The sequence below is a fragment of the Seriola aureovittata genome, chromosome 9, assembly GCF_021018895.1.
Source record: "Seriola aureovittata isolate HTS-2021-v1 ecotype China chromosome 9, ASM2101889v1, whole genome shotgun sequence".
NCBI classification, from domain to species: domain Eukaryota; kingdom Metazoa; phylum Chordata; class Actinopteri; order Carangiformes; family Carangidae; genus Seriola; species Seriola aureovittata.
In genome coordinates, this window is record NC_079372.1 from 564,882 (window position 1) to 585,298 (window position 20,417).

At 40.4% G+C, this 20,417-nt stretch overlaps 1 protein-coding gene across 1 annotated transcript in view; it reads left to right on the forward strand.

Moving 5' to 3' along the window:
* The window catches only part of si:dkey-11f4.7 (piezo-type mechanosensitive ion channel component 2), a 49,195-nt gene that overhangs the window by 23,513 nt on the left and 5,265 nt on the right, over positions 1 to 20,417 (forward strand). Inside the window, exons 29-51 of the mRNA XM_056386106.1 lie at positions 1,644 to 1,887; positions 2,030 to 2,126; positions 2,634 to 2,793; positions 3,586 to 3,675; positions 8,432 to 8,520; positions 8,904 to 8,969; positions 9,323 to 9,435; positions 9,574 to 9,694; positions 11,293 to 11,367; positions 11,518 to 11,684; positions 11,965 to 12,164; positions 12,686 to 12,835; positions 14,356 to 14,697; positions 14,825 to 15,083; positions 15,578 to 15,766; positions 15,897 to 16,107; positions 16,283 to 16,415; positions 16,604 to 16,751; positions 16,865 to 17,079; positions 17,935 to 18,093; positions 18,312 to 18,459; positions 19,521 to 19,709; positions 19,969 to 20,061. Coding sequence (XP_056242081.1) covers positions 1,644 to 1,887; positions 2,030 to 2,126; positions 2,634 to 2,793; positions 3,586 to 3,675; positions 8,432 to 8,520; positions 8,904 to 8,969; positions 9,323 to 9,435; positions 9,574 to 9,694; positions 11,293 to 11,367; positions 11,518 to 11,684; positions 11,965 to 12,164; positions 12,686 to 12,835; positions 14,356 to 14,697; positions 14,825 to 15,083; positions 15,578 to 15,766; positions 15,897 to 16,107; positions 16,283 to 16,415; positions 16,604 to 16,751; positions 16,865 to 17,079; positions 17,935 to 18,093; positions 18,312 to 18,459; positions 19,521 to 19,709; positions 19,969 to 20,061 — 3,658 coding nt within the window. The remainder of the gene's footprint in view (positions 1 to 1,643; positions 1,888 to 2,029; positions 2,127 to 2,633; positions 2,794 to 3,585; positions 3,676 to 8,431; positions 8,521 to 8,903; positions 8,970 to 9,322; positions 9,436 to 9,573; positions 9,695 to 11,292; positions 11,368 to 11,517; positions 11,685 to 11,964; positions 12,165 to 12,685; positions 12,836 to 14,355; positions 14,698 to 14,824; positions 15,084 to 15,577; positions 15,767 to 15,896; positions 16,108 to 16,282; positions 16,416 to 16,603; positions 16,752 to 16,864; positions 17,080 to 17,934; positions 18,094 to 18,311; positions 18,460 to 19,520; positions 19,710 to 19,968; positions 20,062 to 20,417) is intronic.

Consider the following 20,417-nt stretch of genomic DNA (forward strand, 5'->3'; position numbering starts at 1 on the left):
CTGAATGTCAATTTGATTTTTTTCATGGCTATTTATACATCAGAATATGACGTTTAATTAATCATCTTAGCATATAGCACATGACTGACCCTCAAACTCTAAATTTATAGACGCTTTATAGAATAAGTGCAGGAAAAAGCCTAAACTATATAGTCAAGCAATCTCTTCAAACAGCCTCCTGCTCTGTGGGTTAAACTGCAGGTCGAGGATTGGGAACCCATCACGCTGGTTTGTGGTCGCATAATTATAATTATGCAAAAAGCATAATGAGTTGAATTAGATCTTAACTTATGTCTGCTGTCAGACTCATGAAAGCTGTTCTGGTAAAGTCAAATTGCTGGATAAGCACTCATGGACATCTCCCATTTCCATGACATATCAGTGCCTTTGTTTATGGGTTTTATTTCACTTTCTGCAGCAGATTTACCACCATGCTGTCAACAGAATATATTTTACTATGACAAAACTCATATAAAGTCAGTACTTTCCACAGTGGACATTTGACATCAGTCATATTCATTAAAGACGCTGTGTTGTTTTACATTATAAGCAAAACTGAATTTTGGTTTTCAGCTTCTCAAATGTTGAGATTTTCTACTTCTCTGCTAAGGGCATTTTTTCCAATGACTTATCAAATAATCAATTGATCAAAAAAGTTTCAGTTTTTACTTTTTGTTAATTAGAGAGCTTTGAATGTGTTAGCAGTATCTGTATTCTTTAAGTTTGAACAGAGACAAAGTTAAAACCAGCTTATTGTCTGCTGGCTGTAGCTTCACATCCACCACACTGATCTATCTCCAGCCACAGAACCAAATAAATGTATTTTCCCAAAATCTCAAACTATTCCTTTAACTTTAAGTTTTTTTTAAGTAAGATTTTTTTTTTTTTTCTGGGGAAAAAGAAAAAAAAACTTGTGATTGCCCCCCCCCCAAAAAATTTATTTTTTCATTTGCCTCTCAGAGGTCGTTTACACAGACGAAAAAAATAACTTTCTTCTCCCCAAAACCCTGTCTTTCTTTTCTGTAAATACAGAAAAATATGGAATTGTTGGAAGCTGGGAATCTCTGGTTCTTGTATTATTGTATTATTTTTCACAGTATGAAAAGACAAGTGTCATGGTCTCAGCCTGGAGGCTCCAGGATTTTGGTTTTTTGGACTTTCTTTGTTTGGTTTTCTGTGTTTTGGGTTTTGAGTGTTTCTGGTTTGGGTGTTTCTGGTGTCTGGTTTAGTCTTCCCTTTCTTGTGCTCTGTTTCCCTGTGCACTTCCTGTTTTATTTTGATAGTCATGTCGCCCCAGTGTCTGAGTTCTAGTTTTGCTTCCTTTGGTTAATCATCCCTGATGTGTCCCACCTGTGTCTGCTTCCCCACCTGTTCTCCATCGTTAATCAGTTCCGTTCCTTTAAGAAGCCCTTGTACTGTCTTGTCTTTGTGGGATCATTGTTGGTGAAGATGTTTGGTGTGTGCTTTGTCGGTGGCATCGGCTCATGTATGGACTTTGGTTTAAATAAATCCTTTGACGCTGGTTCCCCCGCATCTGAGTCTCTCACCTTCACCCCTGCCTCATCGGCTCCGTGACAACAAGAAAGATAAGAAACAACTTAAATATATTTTTGTGTTATGTTGTAAAATGTCTCTGTCTTCAGGTGCTACCTTGACATGGTGAAGGTGTTTGTGTTCAGCTATTTCTTCTGGCTGGTGCTCTGCCTCATATTCATCACTGGCACAACTCGGATCAACATCTTCTGTCTGGGCTACCTGGTGGCCTGTTTCTACTTCATGCTGTTCGGAGGCAGCGTTCTGATGCAGCCCGTCAGGTACATCCTGCGTCTGTGGGACTGGCTCATCGGCTACACCTGCTTTGTGATCGCCATGAAGAACCTGCTGTCTGTGAGTTACCACACACTGAAGAAGTTAAGTGTGTGTACAGAATAACTTAAGGCATGCAGCAGTTTACTGTTATTTAGCTTTGTCGGGCTCTACAGTGCTGATAACAGCCTGTCTCCGCCTTCACTGTCCTTTTTGTGGTCAGCTCGGTTCTTGTGGCTACCTGGACAGTCTGTTGAAGAACGGCTGCTGGTTAATTCAGGCCTTCAGCATGTTCTGCACCATCAAAGGCTACGACGTCCGTAAGTGTCTGTGACAACAGTGACTGACACCTTCTGTATGTCTGTATACATAATGTGTGGTGTGTTTTAAAGAAAATTAACGTTTATAGTTTATAGAGTGTTTTATATCACATGAATACTGCTGCTGTCGTAAAGCTTTCAGATGTTATTTGCTTTGAATATGAGAGTTTAGTATCACATACTTTGCTGTCACTGTTTTTTATAATCCAGGGTCATTGTGTGCTCATAGTTTTCACAATGTACATTTTATGGGTTCATTGGGTTTTTGCTTTTATTTTTATTTTTGAGTTAAAGTCAAATTCAAATAGTTTGTTAGTTGACTGAAATGTGTGTTTGAGGAGATTTTAACAATACTGTGAAAAGCAGTTTAACGTGTGTTATCTTATGTCTGCGCATTAGTGTTAAAATTAAAGTCAATGTTAGAGTCATGTTCATGACACTTTATTGACCATCTATTTATATCAACTAACAGTCTTGTCTTCTATCGTGTGTGTGTGTGTGTGTCAGCTGAGCCTGACGATGAGTGTGAGCTGCCAGAGGGCGAGGCCGGCATCGTCTGGGATGCGATCTGTTTCACTGTCCTCCTGGTTCAGCGGAGGGTCTTCCTCAGCTACTATTTTCTCTACGTGGTGTCTGACCTCAAATCTTCTAAGATATTGGCCTCCAGGTCTGCACTGCACACATGCTCATCAACCTCCCATTTCCAAATAGAAATAGGCTACAAATGACAGAAAGAGGTACATGCTTCAAAATTGAAACTTTAATCTGCAGAAATTCAAACTAGGAGTCTAACTTTCCTTGGTTGAAGCAGAATTTATTCACAGCTGTTTAGCTTTTGCTGTGCATTTTACAGATAAGGAAAACAGGAACTTCTAGAAAGAGAAACTCAATTTATTCATATTGTGGTTATTATTGGACCATTCTCTTGGTTATGCTAGCAAATAGTTGGAAATAATTAGCATCAATTTACATAGTTCTTTCCTTTTGCACAACACAGTTAAATGTTATGATCGATATCATAACTGTACGAAGATACCAGACAGGGAGAATAGTAGCTAAGCTTCACTTACAACAAGGGTTCAGTGTTAAAACAAACCAGAGCTGTATTCATTTCTAGCTTATTGTATCTTTTGTTAATTACCTTTGAGTATTTTTAGCTTGTGTTTTCTCTCTTTTCAGACTTTTACTAATTGTAGGATATTATCAATTGTGGTGTTTTAGCTATTGACTGTTTTAATGACATTATACATGTAAAAGCCCAACTAGGGACAGCAGTGGAGAATTAAACAGCTATAAACTCTCTGAGAAACAGAGTATTATCATGCCTTGTTTTGAAAATGGCACTGTCTCTATCAAATAGATAGATGTACTAAAAACACTAGCAGCAATGATAAAATGAACATAATGCTAAAAGTAAGTAAAGCCATGTTCTCTTCCTCTACCTTGCTCTATCTCTAAGGGGAGCTGAGCTGTTTGAGGCCAAGGTGAAGAAGCTGGTAGCAGCCAGACTGGAGATGGAGAAGAAATCTGTAGAGACGCTGAAGAAACAGTAAGACACACGCAGGAAAACAGTGATGTGAATTTGTGGATCCAGTTCAGTGGCAACCAACAGATTTTGTCCTCTTGGAAATAGTAAAGTGTAAACTAGAAAATTCCAGGAGAAATTTTGAATGTGCCGGCTGCTTGGTGCATGTACTTCACTCCTCACGTTTCAATCTGTTCAAAGGACATTGCTGTCAGTTTCATTCATGTCGTAGAGGCTTATCCTGACACTGACCTCAGTCACTGCAGGTGTCACTCAAAAAGCCTTTTGAAGCTGTCACGACTGGCAAAAATGACCTCCCCTACAACCACAGCAAGACATGTATACACGCATGTACATGCCCTAACAGAAGTTATAATAAAGCTATACCACCATATCCCCATATAGACGGTAGCTTCTACGATCAAACTTTTATGACCTACCTTACCTCTAACTTTTTTTTTTTTTTTTTTTTTTTTTTTTTGGGGGGGGGGGGGGCTTTTGTGCCTTTATTGGACAGGGTAATAGAGAGACAGGAAATGGGGAGGCAGAGAGAGGGGGAATAACATGCAGTAAAGGGCCGTCCGATGTGGGATTTGAACCGGGGCCTGTTGCAGCGAGGACTGTAGCCTCTACATATGGGGCGCCTGCTCAACCCACTGCACCACTTCTAACCTTTTTTAATACTCCTATTTTGAAGCTTAATCCAAATCACGGAGATGGTGTTTTTGTCAATACATATGAGTTTGTGTGTAGCAGTAGAGCTGCCCAACAGAACCGCCAGTAAGTTCTTTTTACCCGGTTGAGACTCTTATTTTGAAGGTTAATATCAAATGGTGGGTGTGTATTGTTGTGTGAGGCAGTAGAGCTGTCTACCACAGAGCCTCCAAAAAGCTTCTGTTATCAGATTGAGATACTTTTACAGGAAATATCCATATGGTGGTGATATAGTTTTTGTGTCTTTATGGTGTTGGGAACTGCATTAGTTTAACCTTCAAACGACAGTTTGAAGTTGTCAGGACCGGCCAAAATGACCCCACAATAATGGTTTTTAACCAAAATTGTCCTCACAATTATAGAAAGACGTGAACACACATGCAAAGAACCACACGTCAACACGCGCACACACAAGTTCACGCAAATACACTGTTGATTTATCTTAGAGTTGCTCTCATACCTGAGTTAAAAGGCTGGCTAATTAAACTGATTAATTCTTAATCATTATCAGCTTTGCCCATTTCTGCCCAGTAACACCTGCTCCTGAATTTGTATTGCAGTCAATGGGAGAGGTGGAGGGTACTCCCATCACTTCCTCAAAAACTGTAAAAGATGTCGGAATGAGACCAAAACTGGGTGATACAGGACAGAAAAAGTGGAGCTGTGCCTAAAGACAGCAGACATTGCTGAAGATGCAATAAATATCACAATCCTCTACAATGAAGTTGCAACAACACCGCTAAAGTTCAGAGACAGATCTGAACAGCATGTAAACAACTGCTGAGTAAGTGAAAGTCACTAAAAGGAGCAGAGAGCTCTGAGCGCTGGAGCAGAACTAGTGTAAGTTTAAATGTGCAGCAGGTAGTTAGACACTGATGAAGAAAACAGCAACATTAACTGTGTTCAGACAGAGCAGCAATATATTCTAACAGTAACAGAAACTGACTGGAGATGAGACACCACACTGACGTCAGCACGTGAACGGCATCACTATTAGTGTTAATACATCAGAAGTAAATCACAGTGTAAAAATGTTCTCAGTGAAAGAAAAAAGTAAGTCAGTTAAAATGTTTGAGTAAACGTGTTACTGCGTTACATTTGAAAATGGAGAGAGGTAAAACATGTTATAGGGTGATAATATATGATAAAACTATAAAATTAAAGAAAATCTGTGTGTGTGTGTGTGTATTGCAGTGTATGGGGGAGCTACTATGATGGTTGAACAGTTCCTGTAGCTCAAAACTCAAAGTTAATTCAATATGTCTGCTGCTGTATTTACTGTTGTACTGTCCAGTATGAACTGTAATCTCTCTCTATGAGCACTAACTTGTGTGTGTGTGTGTGTGTGTGTGTGTGTGTGTGTGTGTGTGTGTGTCTCTGTGTGTCTGTGTGTTTGTAAACATCACAGAGATCAAACAGTCACTTAACACTTATACAGGAACTACTATCCATATGATGGTGATGGACTTTGTGTGTCTTTCAATGTATGTGTGTGTGTGGTGTTGGGAATTGCCTAAGCTTAACCTTCAAACGGCCCTTGTTGGTTGTCACAATAATGGTTTTTAAACAAAATTGTCCTCACAATTACAGAAAGACATGTACACACACGCAAAGAACCACACATCAATACACACACACATGCAGCGTTAAGCCATATTTTAGGATTTACTCTAAATGGGGCACCAGTCCTCTGGGAGGACAACAATGAATTACTTCATTGATAATTTATCATCTCATATCAGAAGCCATGACTTCTCGATTCAATGGATCTCCAGTCTCTACGTCAAAAGAATACAACAGGACAACAACTGGGTGTAAATAAAGGAGTTTATTAACTAAACTGCTATCTACAGAGTAAATGCAAGGTGTAATAATCATGAAGATGAAAATAATAATGAAATGAGCAGTGTGATGAGTTGGCAATGGTGGGAGAGAATATGTTATGGCTATACACTATGGCAGGCGTCACCAAATGGCGGACCGCGGTCCGGGCACGGACCCAGTGACGGTTATGCCCGGACCCGTGAGAATTATATTATAATTATAATTATAATATTAGGCCTAATAAAAAGATAAATCATTCGTGCATGCGTAGCTAATTTAGGTTATACGACAGAAACGTCATCAATAGCCAAGCCAATCAAATCGATTGTTTACCTTTCAGCACCAGAGAATAGAGGGGGGGGGGGATGGCTTGAGAAAAGTAGACAGTGAAAACCGAACTTTTAAAGATGAATGGACGGACCAATACATGTTCGTCCTGCCTGCCGCCAGTTCTAAACCTGTGTCTCATATGCTGTGAAACTGTGGCGTTAATAAAAAGGAGCAACGTTAAGCGTCACTATGAGACCAAACACGGATCGTTTGATGAAACATCCCCGCAGAAGTCCGCAGTGAGTCTACCCGTGTCCTCACACACGCATTTACAGTGCTCACTTAAGATTGCGTGGATTTTGGTGCAACACAAGAAACATTGAGCGATGGGACAGTGGTGAAGGAGTGCTTTAATGCGGCTGCAGAGATTTTACTTGACAGTAAACAAAAAAACGACATGTGTGAAAAAAATCAAGCCAATGCCATTGTCAGCTTCAACGACAACCAGAAAATCCGAACTATTAGCAGAGGATCGACTGGCACAGCTTGATGCAGCTGTTCAAAACGCAGTATGCATATCCTTAGCTATTGATGAGTCCACAGATGTGACAGATAATGCCCAGCTTTTGGTGAATGTGAGATTTCTTCACAAAGAGAAGAAAGAGATGTGTGAGGACCTGTTGGGTTTAATGCCACTAGTTAATACATGGTTAAAATAGGGGGTGGGCAGCTCAAAGGTCTTTTGTTTAGAAGAAGAAGAAGAAGAAATTCAGTTACTTGAAATGTAGTAAAGACAACTACAGTAATGTTTTCCATTCAAGTGCCATACAAGTTCAGACTTATCAGTATGTTTAAAGTATATAACACTTGAAATTTGACAATAAATGACATAGAAAAGTATGTATGTTGCTCAGGGTGCACTATTTCGAGTGACAATATAAGATTCGGACCTTTGCTGGGAGGACATTTTTGTAACTGGACCTCTTTGAATTTTAATTGAATACCCCTGCACTATGACTATACAGCTAATGATACTACGTCTATGAATTAGGTTTGATGATTAAATATTGCTATATTTCGACATCAACCCAGTCATGAGCAGAGTGTTAAGACCGGCCTACTGTGAGTTGCGCTGCAGCTGGAGATCCTCGGCTGGAACCCAGGTGGCTGTGGTTGCCGTGGTAACCCTGGAGACGCGGGGTCTAGGTGGATTCTCCTGGAGGCCGTGTCCCGTTATCACGATGACGGATTCTGCCGGTGTCTCAGCGGTTCAGCTCTGGTGGAGTTTGCCAGGAGACTTTCTGTCTCGGGCTCTCTTGATTTCTGCTCGGCTTCTCTGCAGGCGGCCGTGCAGAGGTGTTATCTGATGTGAAATAAACTCTAATGCTCTTCACTTTGGTTGGGTAACTTAGAGGAGACTGGCGTTGACCAGATGACTCTAAAGTTGTCAAAATCTTCAAAAAGAAAAACTTGATGATGATTAAAAGTTACAAAATTACTCTGAGGCACTTCTGTTGCTTTGGTTCAGTTGGTCTTGACTTGGTTTATAAAAATAAAAGATCGCGCATGTAGACAAAAATCATGTATCAGGTAGTTAGACACTGTGATGAAAACAACAACATTAAGTGTGTACTCCCATTGTTTTGAGGCTCATGTTCAAATTCTTTAAGTCTCTGTGCTCAGGTAGACACATTGTATGAAACAGGACATATTTTTCTACTACTTAGGACTATTAAGGACAAGTTAAACAGATTTTTTTTCAGACAATTTTAGAGCTTCTCCCACTCTAGTGATGATGTCATCCACTCTAGCCCTGTGGACACAGGAATCTAGTGGTGATGTGAACATTCCATGCAATACACACCCATTATAAACTCAAAAATGAGATGAAAAAAATCATGAAAAAAAGCATCAAATGTAAACTGTGCCAGGCACATAATAAACAAAGCGCCTTTCCACCCTCTTCCTGTAGGATGGAGAAGATCAAATCTAAACAGAGGAGTCGGCCGGCACCAGCAGACAAACCAGGAGCTCCTGCTGATCAGGAGCAGCTTGCACTGGGTAAATCAAGTAAATCTATTGTCTGTTTCTACTGTTAATAATTCAGCAAGGCACGATTGCATAGACAATCACCAAGTCTATTTGTATTACTTCTTAGCTACTGTACTTATATTCTACTTAATATCCATGTTTCTGTGTTTTGTGACAGGAGACATTTTGTGACATACCTATTTAGTTGTATTGAGATCTCTCAATCCTAAATTCAGATACATAGAAGAAGAGTTTTATGATGTAGGATCATTCTTTGCTGTCAAGGGAGGTTCAATCTAGTTTTATAATGCATTTTCACTACTATACTATACTTTATTTGTGTAACCTGTGGAGCTCATCAATCTTTAATCAGGAAAAAAACAACCAATAAGAGCTTGAGCTGTCTTTCTCAGGTGATGATAACAAGGAGAAGAGAGATGCCGGAAAATGGTGGAAGCCTTGGGTCTCTAAGCCTGGAGGTGAGCCACAACCCCACACAACTACAATACTGCTCAGTGCTCTCAGAATGATGGATAGATACTTTATTTATCCCCTAGGGGATATTCATGTGTCCATTAGCTCACAGTTGATAATAAATAAACAATAGTAATTAGATTAGTCCACTTCCTTCGGCTGAGGTGTTGCACAGCCTGATGGCAGTGGGAACAAAGGATTGATGATGCACCACTGGCTAAAAAGCAAAGAAAGCATATCAGAGGAGAAGAGTGAAGACACTGAGCTGCTGTACTGGAGCAGCTTTGTATGAGATGCCTGCTCAAACCTTTACAGTGTGTATAGAGATGTAGTTTTGACACCGCTCTGTTTAACACAGTGGAAAACAACTGTGGCTACCACCTGTTTGAGAGTGACAGCGAGGAGGAGGAGGAGGAAGTTCCAGAGAAGAAAGAGGAGGAGGAACCACCAAAGAAGAAATCTGCTTTCCAGGTAAGAGTCAGAAATTCATTAAATGTTTTCCATCCACTAAATGAAAAGTGAACACTGATGGAGTTTTGAATGTTTGCACATATGGCTTAATTGTAATAAAACCGGTCAAGTTGTGTATTTGTGTTTGTGATGTCGCAGCTGGCCTACGAAGCCTGGGTCACCGGCTCTAAGATGGCTCTGAAGGACCTGAAGAAGGAGAAGAAGAAAATGAAGAAAGAAGAGAAGAAGAGAGCAAAGAGAGAGCTGGAGAGACAGCAAGGTGAGAGAGTGACATCTGATCCCCCTCTGTAGTCAGTCTCTGAGTGTGAAGGTCAAGGTCAGCTGGTTTCATGCAGTTACGAATCATATGAAATGTTTTGATGAAGACTGGAACATTTAGAGACATTCTGAAACTGAAAGGTCACAGGTTTGATCCCACAGGCATCGGTACATCCACCAGCAGCTACAATGGGGTCCAAAAGTCTGAGACCAATTTCCCATAAGTCAAAGTGTCATTGAGGGTGACCCAACAGCTGAGTGGTTAGGGAGAGTACCAGGACATCAGAGCCTTGATTGGCAGGTTCTCAGTTTCATTCCTGGACCATTTACTGCATGTCCTTCCCTGACTCTCTCTCCTCTCATCTCCTGTCTCCCTTCACTGCAGCTGTTGAATAAAGCAATAAAGCATAAACCCCCCCCCCAAAAAAAAACCAACAAATGTCATTGAGCAGACACGAACACCTACCCAAGGGTATAGGTTTGGGCTCAGCATTGGTCAGTACACAGAATCCCCTCCAGAACAAAGAGGACTGGTCAATGCTGTCAACAGAGCGGTTTATGAACTTATGATTTGTATTGATATATAAATAAAAACTACACAAATCAAGGATTAAAAAAAAATACACTGTAGGAAAAGAGAAAAAACTAACTATTTTTGCATTTTTGCATCAACATGTATTAGGTCTGCCAGTGTTGCAGCTCCCCTACAAACTAGAAAACATCTTGACATGGACAACATTGTTGGCCATAGAGGAAAGGGAGTCATCTGAATTACAATATTTTTGCCCATGCTTGAGGTCTGGACTGACACTGACTCCTCCTCCATGTCTGTCAGTAAGTCTGACATTTGTACATGATGTGAGCCTCCTGTTAGTCCCCTTTCAGTCAATCTAATGCTATCATGCCTTAATCGGTTGTCTTGGAGACATAGCGGGCACATGGGAATGATCTAATATGACTTCACTTTAAACATGGTGCGAACGAGTTCACTCAAATATTGATAGGAACATGTCCCTACCGTCCATATGCAAACCTATGCCGTTGCCTCTCCCTGCTCACCAAGTGCAATTCACAACAGAAGAGATGAAAGCTTCACCAAAAAGCGTAAAAGCTAAATTTAATGAATTTACACCATATTTACTCTTATCCTTATAGTTTGCTACTGGAGGCCACAGGGTCATTAAAATCCAAACATTGACCCTCTGCAGAACATGAATGTGCGTGGATTTTTAATAATAAATTTAATGGCAAACTGCTGAGTAGATTGTAAGGAACTATAACTTGTTTGCAAAAGTTTATCCTGCCCAAATTGGATTAATTTAAAAGTTCAATTCAATCTATCCATGAGATGTGAATACTTTTGGTGTAAAGGTGAACATAATGGCATCAGAGGACAGACCAAGTCACCAAAGCTTTAGCATTCATTCAGATTTTTTTTGGTGCCCTCTTGTTCACCGAACTAATGAATATATTGTCCTGATCATGGAGTGTCAGCTGTGGTCAGGAGGTCACCACAATCATCCATGAGCATGACAGTAATCAGACCAGTAGTTGTGCAGACATTCTACCACCTGAAAAAATGATGATCTCTCTCCTTAGGCCTCGATAGAACAGATTCTAGTGAGGATGAGCTGGAGGAAAACTCTGTGGAGGAGGAAGGAGAGGAGGAAAAAGGTAAACGCACACAATCACTGCATTACACTCTCAACAAACCACCATTCTACCAGCGAAATGAATATTTTGTTACTGAATGGGTTCAAAGCAAACACACAGCAGTAAAACCTTCACTATACTTGACTTTACTCACTTGTCCTCTCCTTACAGAAAACATCCTGCAGCGCATCATTAACACCCTGAAGTTTAGCTGGGTGTTCATTCAGTCTCTTCTTGACGACCTGACAGAAGGTCTGAACTCATTCTGTAAAGACAATCTGGACATTTCCAAAGTGCTGCGCTTCGAGCGAGCGTTACTCAACCAGCGACAAAAGAAGGTGGGACAAAACTGATCATGTGAAACCCTTTAATCCCTCAGTATCATATTTATATTTTACAGGGGAAAAAAAAACAGTTAGAATGATGCAGTGGTTTTCAGAAAGTTTACAGTGATCTCGTCGGCACGACAACCTGGACTATACTTTACTTTTACTATAGTAAAGTATGATATGTATTCTATTGAGTGGTTTAAATTCATACACAAATATATAGAACAGTATATACCTGTCACGCTGTGTTTTGGGTGAGCTACAGCCTCAGTTTCTCCTCGCTCTGCAGGGCAAAGAGGTGAACCAGGAGAGCATAAAGCAGTTCTATGAGAACTGGATGTCCCGTCAGAACACACTGTCATCCCAGGCTGACTTAGATGACTCCTTGCCTCCTCCCTCATCACCAGCCACTGTGCCCTCCTCACGCCATGCTTATGCCAAGCTGAAGAACCAGGCTTCCAAAGTGTCCTGGGGCAGCAGCGTCTCCAGGTAGGTTACTGGACGCTGCGTAAGTCACATATACAGCAGGAGACTGTAGGATCTTTTCTCAGGGGTAAGTTGTCACACTGATCATATCTCCAAAACCAGAGGGTGCTATCTTAAAAAAAAAAAAAAAAAAAAGCTGCATCAGCTGCATGAGCCTCTAAGTGTTTTGAAGTCATTTTGCTCTTGACATAGCTCCAGTTACAACCTTCTTCACCGGATGTTATTGGTTAAAACTGGTGGAGGCGTGCTGACATGAGCACACATATTTAGTTTTACAAGAAGATTGAATTTTGATAAAAGAACGTGGAAATATGTTTCCGTCCCCCCCTTTCTCTCGCCTGCGTCCACTGAATTTCTTCCTCTGTGTCCAAACATGCTGCAAATAAGTGTGTAGTTAGAGGAGCAGTTGGACTTTAGTGGCTTTTCTGAAGTTACAACTGCCAGCCAGTCACACATATGCACACAAAATATGTAGGGACTACTTCTCTTTCAGACCATGTATACTCATCTGCTCTCACCTTTAGCTGTATGACAGATGAGACGATGCTAGGTTCCCGACAGCCGACCCAGGAGGAGCTGGACGAGCCTCCTGCTGCTGACCAGCTCAGAAGGAGGCTCCTGAAAACCACCAACATTGACCTGACCTCCTTTGACACCGATGAACTTTCACCAAGGTGAAGGACAAATCTTTGGTTATGGATGATAAACAAAAAAGGCTCAAGGTTCACACACAGATTTGCTAAAGGTTTGTGGGGATAATAAATACAGAGGTGTGCACTCAGTGGTCACTTTAATAAATCTAATGCGATCCAAGACAACAGCTCAGCCACAAATGCGACATTTACAAAATTAATAATGTTCAGTTTTGTTTTCAGGTGTTAATTTAACTGTTGATTATTGAGTTGCAGTGGTGTTTGACTGGATTGCTTTATATTGACAGATGTATTGTTTAGAAACACAAGGGAGGAAGAATATTAGAAACGACACTCACCGAGATGAAAAATAAACAAGTATATAAATTAAAAGTTGTAAAAAACTGAAAGTTTTAGCAGGAACTTAAGTTTCTTTAATGTAGAATTTGTGGCAGATCGGTGGTATTGGATTACATTAAATTGTATAGTTATATAATATATATACCATATATAGGCCTACACAATAAAGTGGCCAGGTGGTTTACATATGTTAGTTCGATGTCAGTTATTTGCCTATGGTAAGTCTCGTCTGTCCCTAACTTTAACACTTATCTCTATCTCCATCATGAGTAAATGCAGTACACATGATACCCTTCAAATTTGGCATGAAACTGTCATGGTAGAGTGTTAGGCTGGACCCAAATGCAGACAACACAAGGGAGTCGGTGAAAAATGTTTAATAATCAGAAGAACTTACAAAACTTGTGAACCAACCAAACAAGAAGCCAAAGCACGATATAACACTGGGGTCTAAACAGAAAGCTGAAGCACGAGGAAACACAGGGGACATGAACAGACGAACTGACACAGACAAAGTGGAGCACAGAGACTAAATAGACACAAGGGAGGCAAGGGTGATCGAACACAGGTGAAACACATTAGGGCGGGGCAGACAATCAATTTGGAGGGGAACAGGACAAAGACAGGAAGTAAAAACATCAGGAGACACAAGGAAAGTAACTACAAAATAAAACAGGAACTGACAAAGTGCAAACATAATACAAAACTCAAACATAAAATGTCCGTCATGGCAACCCATGACAGAAACATTGCAGCCATTCAGCATGACTTGTTTCAGTGCTGCATTAAAACCAGACACCAGGCAAACAACACGGATCAGATTAGAAAATGTTATAAAAAATTTTTTATAGGTTACAGCTTTAGTGGATCTGTTCTAAAGGCCCAGTCCATCATCCAAATGTGAACAGAATGATCATCTCACCGTTTAGTCCAATTTTATTAATAATTGTATTATTATCATTATTATTGTTATTGTTATTGAAAATTATCGATTACATGGAATCCTCCATGTTGTTTTTGCCTGAGATGTTTCTCTGCCAATCATTGTGAAGTTTTTTTTTTTGATAAAGAATAATTCTGGACCCTTTCTTTTTAAAGATGCTTATGTTTTTGCAGCGCACAACACTCTCTCTACATGTTCTGTGCAAATTTCTTTGTTTCTGAAAGTTAAAATGTCCCCGTTTCTATCTTTGTCTCAAAAGCTTTGAAGATGGCGCACCTCTGAAGGAAGACCACGAACAAGAAGAGGATGATGAGGACGATGCAGAAGGTGAGAGGAAGCCAGAGCTAAAACAAGAAGAGACAGAGGAAGAGGAGGAAGAGGAGCAGGAGGAACGGCAAGAAGAGGATAATGAGGTGGAGAGAGAGGAGCTGGATGAGGACCAGCAGCAGAAAGAAGATGATGAATGTGCTGAATATCCAGAATGCACCTCACTGGGTTTCAGGGAAAGTGACGAAGAGAAAAGTCTCGATCTCACACAGTCTCCCAGGCCTCTGAGTCAGGAGAGCAGGAACCTCACTGCCAGCGAGCTGCTGCTCAACAAGTCAGTTGACACAAGACATGTAGTACTTGAAAACAAGAGCATTTTTAGAGACAAGCTGATAATTTCCATCTCTTTCTCTTTCTTTCCATCTCTGTCTTTCCTTCCCTTCCTTCCCTCTTTCCTGTAGTATGTTTGAAAATGAGGAGATCTCAGAGTCTGATAAGTTTTTTGTGATGTTGCCGAGGCCCCTGAAGCTGCTCTTTGCCCTCTACAACACCATGGTGTCCAAGTCAGAGATGCTGTGCTATTTTGTCATCATCCTCAACCACATTGTGTCGGCTTCGCTTCTCTCCCTCATCCTGCCGATACTCATCTTCCTCTGGGCCATGCTGTCTGTGCCCCGGCCGAGCAAACGCTTCTGGATGACTGCGATCATCTACACAGAGGTTGGAGGATTAGAAATATTATTTTCTCTAGGACAAACAGACACCAGGGCTACAGTCAGTTTTATCATTGATAAATAATTCATTCCTTGTTGGTGGAATATTCAAAATGCTCAGATTAAAAATGAAAATTAAACAAGGGTTCATTTATTGTAGCTTGCTGATGTTGTTTGTGTGTTCATATTTTTCGTGATGCTGCACCTATAAATGTGGACAACTTAGCAGAAAGATATTGTAACTCACTACAATCAAAGCTTTAGGTTTAGTTAACTTATAGTATTCAATCTATGTTTTGTTCTATAATTTTGTTTGTTTATTGCACTTTATATAAAACAGACATGATACAACTACTGTACCATTTCTCTCATTCAGTAAAATTGTTTCTAATGATTAAAACTGGTAAAATTAAGATATCAGAATATATATTTTTTATTCTTCATTGTTTCAGCTAATGCACAATCCAGAACTCTTAACTCTTTCTCCTCTGTTTCTCTCAGCTGACTGTTGTGGTGAAGTACTTTTTCCAGTTTGGTTTCTTCCCCTGGACCACCTCTGCCTACAGAGGCATCAACGCTGAGCTGCCCTTTGCCCTTCCCAACATCATCGGGGTGGAGAAGAAAAACGGCTATGTCCTCTTTGACCTCATTCAGCTGCTTGCTCTCTTCTTCCACCGATCTATTCTCAAAGTAACCATGAGAAATTACCTTTGAAATACATCCGCTCATTCAAATTACACCCATCTACCGCTGTATGTCTCGTGAGGGACCACCACTAGTTTTGCATGTTAAAACTCCCTTTGTGTCCGTGACTGTATAGTGCCATGGGCTGTGGGACACTAAGGAGGTCGAGATGCCTGATTTCTTCAAGAAGATGAAGAAAAAAGTGGAAAAGAAGAAGATGACAGGTGGAGATAAGATTGCTGACAAAGGGAAATCTGCACGCCGGCTGAAGTTCCTACCCCTACAGGCCTCCACCAGTTCCTTATTCTGTAGACGAAAGAGAGGCGACTCTTCAGGATCTGCCCATGGTCAGTGTTTAGAAAGAGATGTTTTTATCCAAACATGATCGTATAGTTTGGATGAATCCAAGTTTCCTGTTGTCTTTTGTTTTGTTTCTTTTTAATGTCCAATAGTTGCTATATGAAAAAAATCACCATATATTACTAACATTTCTCCATTTTTTGTTTCATTTTTCTACTGGAGAGGTGAAGCCCAAGAAGCAGCATAGCAAGAAGAATGGACGGCAACGAAACAAGGCTCCACTGACCAGGAAACAGAGGATCAGACAGCGGATCAGAGAGAGGATGCTGCAGGCCAAAGCTGCCGTTATAGAAGTGTACGCTGATTTCTTGTCTGTTGTTTTGGTTCAGATTTTACATCTGATCTGATGGATAATAATTGCATAGAATCTTCGTTTTTTGTTCCTAACGTGAATATTTGAACTTGGAGAAAAGTTTGTTCTGGCAGCAGAATTTTCCTGCTTATGGAGGATTCTGATACTGTACTTTCTTTTTTGTTCTTCAGCGGCCTTCACATTTACTTACCCATAAGGCAGTTTTTCTACGACATCATCCACCCAGACTACAGTCCTGTATGTGACGTCTATGCCCTCATGTTTCTCATCGACGTAGTCAACTTCATTGTCACCATATATGGATACTGGGCTTTTGGGGTTAGATTCAAACCAAGAATATACATTCACATGAATATTACTTAATACATTTAAATGTAAATGTATGTTCTGTACAATATGACACAATCAGGCTGATCTCTGTCTCTGTGTAGAAATACTCGGCAGCAGCTGACATCACAGAGTCCCTGTCAGAGGACCAGGTTCCAGAGGCCTTCCTGGTCATGCTGCTCATGCAGTTTGGTACCATGATAGTGGACCGGGCTCTCTACCTGAAGAAGTCCCTCCTGGTAAAGTGTGTTTTTCAGGTGGTGCTGGTGTTTGGCATACACTTCTGGATGTTCTTCATCCTCCCCGGTGTCACTGAGAGGTCAGAGCTCATCACTTGAATTCATTTTTCTGTTCATTTCTTCACTCCAGACTACTTCGACATTGAGTCCTTGTTTACACGTGTAATGTCACCACACACAAAAAAACTCAAAACATTTTCTAATAATATTGTGTTAAATATGATGGCAGTCTGCTGGGTCTCTACAACAAGAAAACTCGAACAAGAAAAACTAGAATCCCCTTCTCGTGGTTGTCTGCCTCCGCCACTCACACTCCGCCATTTGTGTGAAATTTTGTCATAACTGCCGTGTAAAGTCTTGAGTAATGGCTAAAAAGTGTTTTCTGAGGTCACTGTGACCTTGACCTTTAGCCACCAAAATCTAATCAGTTCATTCTTGAATCCATGTGAATGTTTGTACCAAATTTGAAGACATTCCTTCAAGGCATCACTGAGATATAGTGTCCATGAAAATGGGATGGACGGACGGACAACCTGAGAACAATATGCCTCCGGGTCTGACTGTCGGAGGAATAAACACATCTATTTGGATTGTCTTTCAGAGATGGCTCTATTAAAGCCTGTGCGGTGCTTTTATGTAAGCACACATTGCGTGTGTTTGGCTTCATCCCAATGACTTCTCGGTTACCATCTATTACATTTTAGAAAAGCAAATAAATCACTGGATCTGGTTTTTAAAAAAAAAAAAAAAAAAAAAAAGCTTTTAACATAAAAAAAAAAAACACCTACATCATGAAACTTTCAGTCCTTCAAGCCTCTATTTGTTCAATTTGAATATGAAAATTAAAAATCTAAATATGAATCTGATCTGGGGACAATGACAAGATATTTTCATTGATATCTCCTTCTCTTGTTGTGTGTTTCTTTGCTCCACAGGAGGTTCAACAGGAACCCTGTGGCACAGCTCTGGTACTTTGTGAAGTGCATCTACTTTGGCCTGTCTGCCTACCAAATCAAATGTGGCTACCCAAACCGTATCCTGGGCAACTTCCTCACCAAGAACTTCAATTACCCGAACCTCTTCCTCTTCCAAGGGTATGGAAATGGTCACATGCTTTATAAAATACAAATATATTCTTAAATAGCGTGCACTGAGTGTAACTTCAGTGTACAAGACACATTTTCTACACTGTAAATATGTGTGATAGTGTTTCTCATTTGTTTTCTTGGTATTTAATTTCTTATTTTTATACAAAAGAAACCAAAGACTAAATTTTCTTTCTTCATTGTTGTTGTCTCGTCTCCTCCTCCAGGTTTCGTTTGGTTCCCTTCCTGACGGAGCTGAGGGCGGTGATGGACTGGGTTTGGACTGACACCACTTTGTCTCTGTCCAGTTGGATTTGTGTTGAAGACATCTATGCTAATATATTTATTCTCAAGTGCTGGAGGGAGTCTGAGAAAGTAAGTGAGAGCATACACTACACATGTACTGCTGCATCAGTATGTACAGTATGTACTGAGCACTCTAACTACAATGAAGATATTAAAGCAAAAGACCAGAACATTTGTATCTTCAGGGTTAGATTTATATACACGATGACCAGTTTATCATTGTCATCATTTATCAGGTAATAATACTGATTATATTCTGATTACAGCTTCTAAAGTATGACAAGCTGTAGATTGAATCCATTTTGATTTCTGGCTGTTGGTCAAACCAAATTAGCAGTTTGAAGGCAGCGCTCTGATAATCTCTCAATCTGTCATGTCATGATATTTTCAGGTTGTCCGTCCGTCCCATTCTTGTGAACGCGATATATCTCAGTAACACTTGAAGGAACTTCTTCAAATTTGGCACAAGCATTCATTAGGACTCGAGGTTGAAATGATTAGATTTTGGTGGTCAAAAGTCAAGTTTGCAGTGACCTCACACAACACGCTTTTGGTCTTGTGAACACAATATCTCAGTATTGCCTTGAAGGAATTTCTTCCAATTTGGCACAAATGTCAACTTGGATCAAGGATGAAGTAATTTTGGTGGTCAAAGGTCAAGGTTGTGGTGACCTGACAAAACACAGTATTGGCCTCTTGAATGTTGAGGAAATTTGTTTAGATCTGGCACAAAGATTCACATGGCCTCAAAGATGAACTGATTAGATTTTGGTGGTCAAAGGTCAAGGTCACAGTCTCACGTTCTCACGTTCTTGTGAATGCAATATATCAAGAATGCCCAGAGGGAATTTCATCACCTCTGTCACACTGTGACCTCACAAAACCCGTTATTGGCCATAGCTCACAAATTCATTCACTAATTATTACACAATTTAACTCAAATGTCTATAAAGATAAAATGAAGTGATGACATTTCATATCCAAATGGTCAAAGGTCAACTTGACTGTGACAGTGCTGTAACTCAGGGAGGGGAGACTGTGACCATATTTCCTGTAACTTGGCTGGTTGGTGAAGCAAACAACTGTGAGACATTATTTGTAGTTTTATGTTATTTATAATTTTCTCCCAGAAATATCCGCACCATCCAGGGCAGAAGAAGAACAAGGTGGTGAAATATGGGATGGGAGGATTAATCATCTTCGCTCTCATCAGCATCATCTGGTTCCCACTCCTCTTTATGTCACTGATCCAGTCAGCAGCTGGAGTGACCAATCAGCCGGTGGACGTCTCCATCCAGCTCAGCATCGCAGGATACGAGGTCAGGTTGGACACGAGTGCATTAATATGTGTGATAACTTTCAACTTTCAGTCTTTGTGTGCTTATAAAAACACTGAAGCTAGCTGGTTGATAATCGAATTCGAGACACACCGCCATTGTCAAATAGTCAAATACAGCTACCACAGCAAACACTTCCCTGCAGTACCATCGTCGTTTACACCAGTGATTACAGGTTTAACTGCCCACTGACTCTGCAGTTTACGCCAATGTGGACATATGTCTGTTTGTGTTTTCACAGCCTCTGTTCACCATGAGTGCCCAGGAGCAGAACTTGGTTCCATACAAAGAAACTGGATTCAACCGACTCACCAAAGTCTACGCTACTCATCCGGTACAATACATTTGATTTTACTGTGAACACCAAACTGAGACCAAATACAAAACAATTCACCAATTCACTTGTCTGAATCATACCGACTGGTTATGGTCATGAGGGCAAGTTTTAATTTATTCTCTACCACTTACCCTGAAGTAAGAGCAACAGGAACAGAAACATATATCAGCACCTTACTTATGTCACTGCAAAGCACATGACACTGTTAAGCCAATGAAAGATTTTCTTTTAGGATTAAATTGTAATTGTAAAGATCATATTATTTATTGTGACAAATGTGGTCAAAGCATTTATGAAAACAAATCAGAACATGCTAACACCCCATCATTGTTCATGGTCATGAAGTTAGCGTC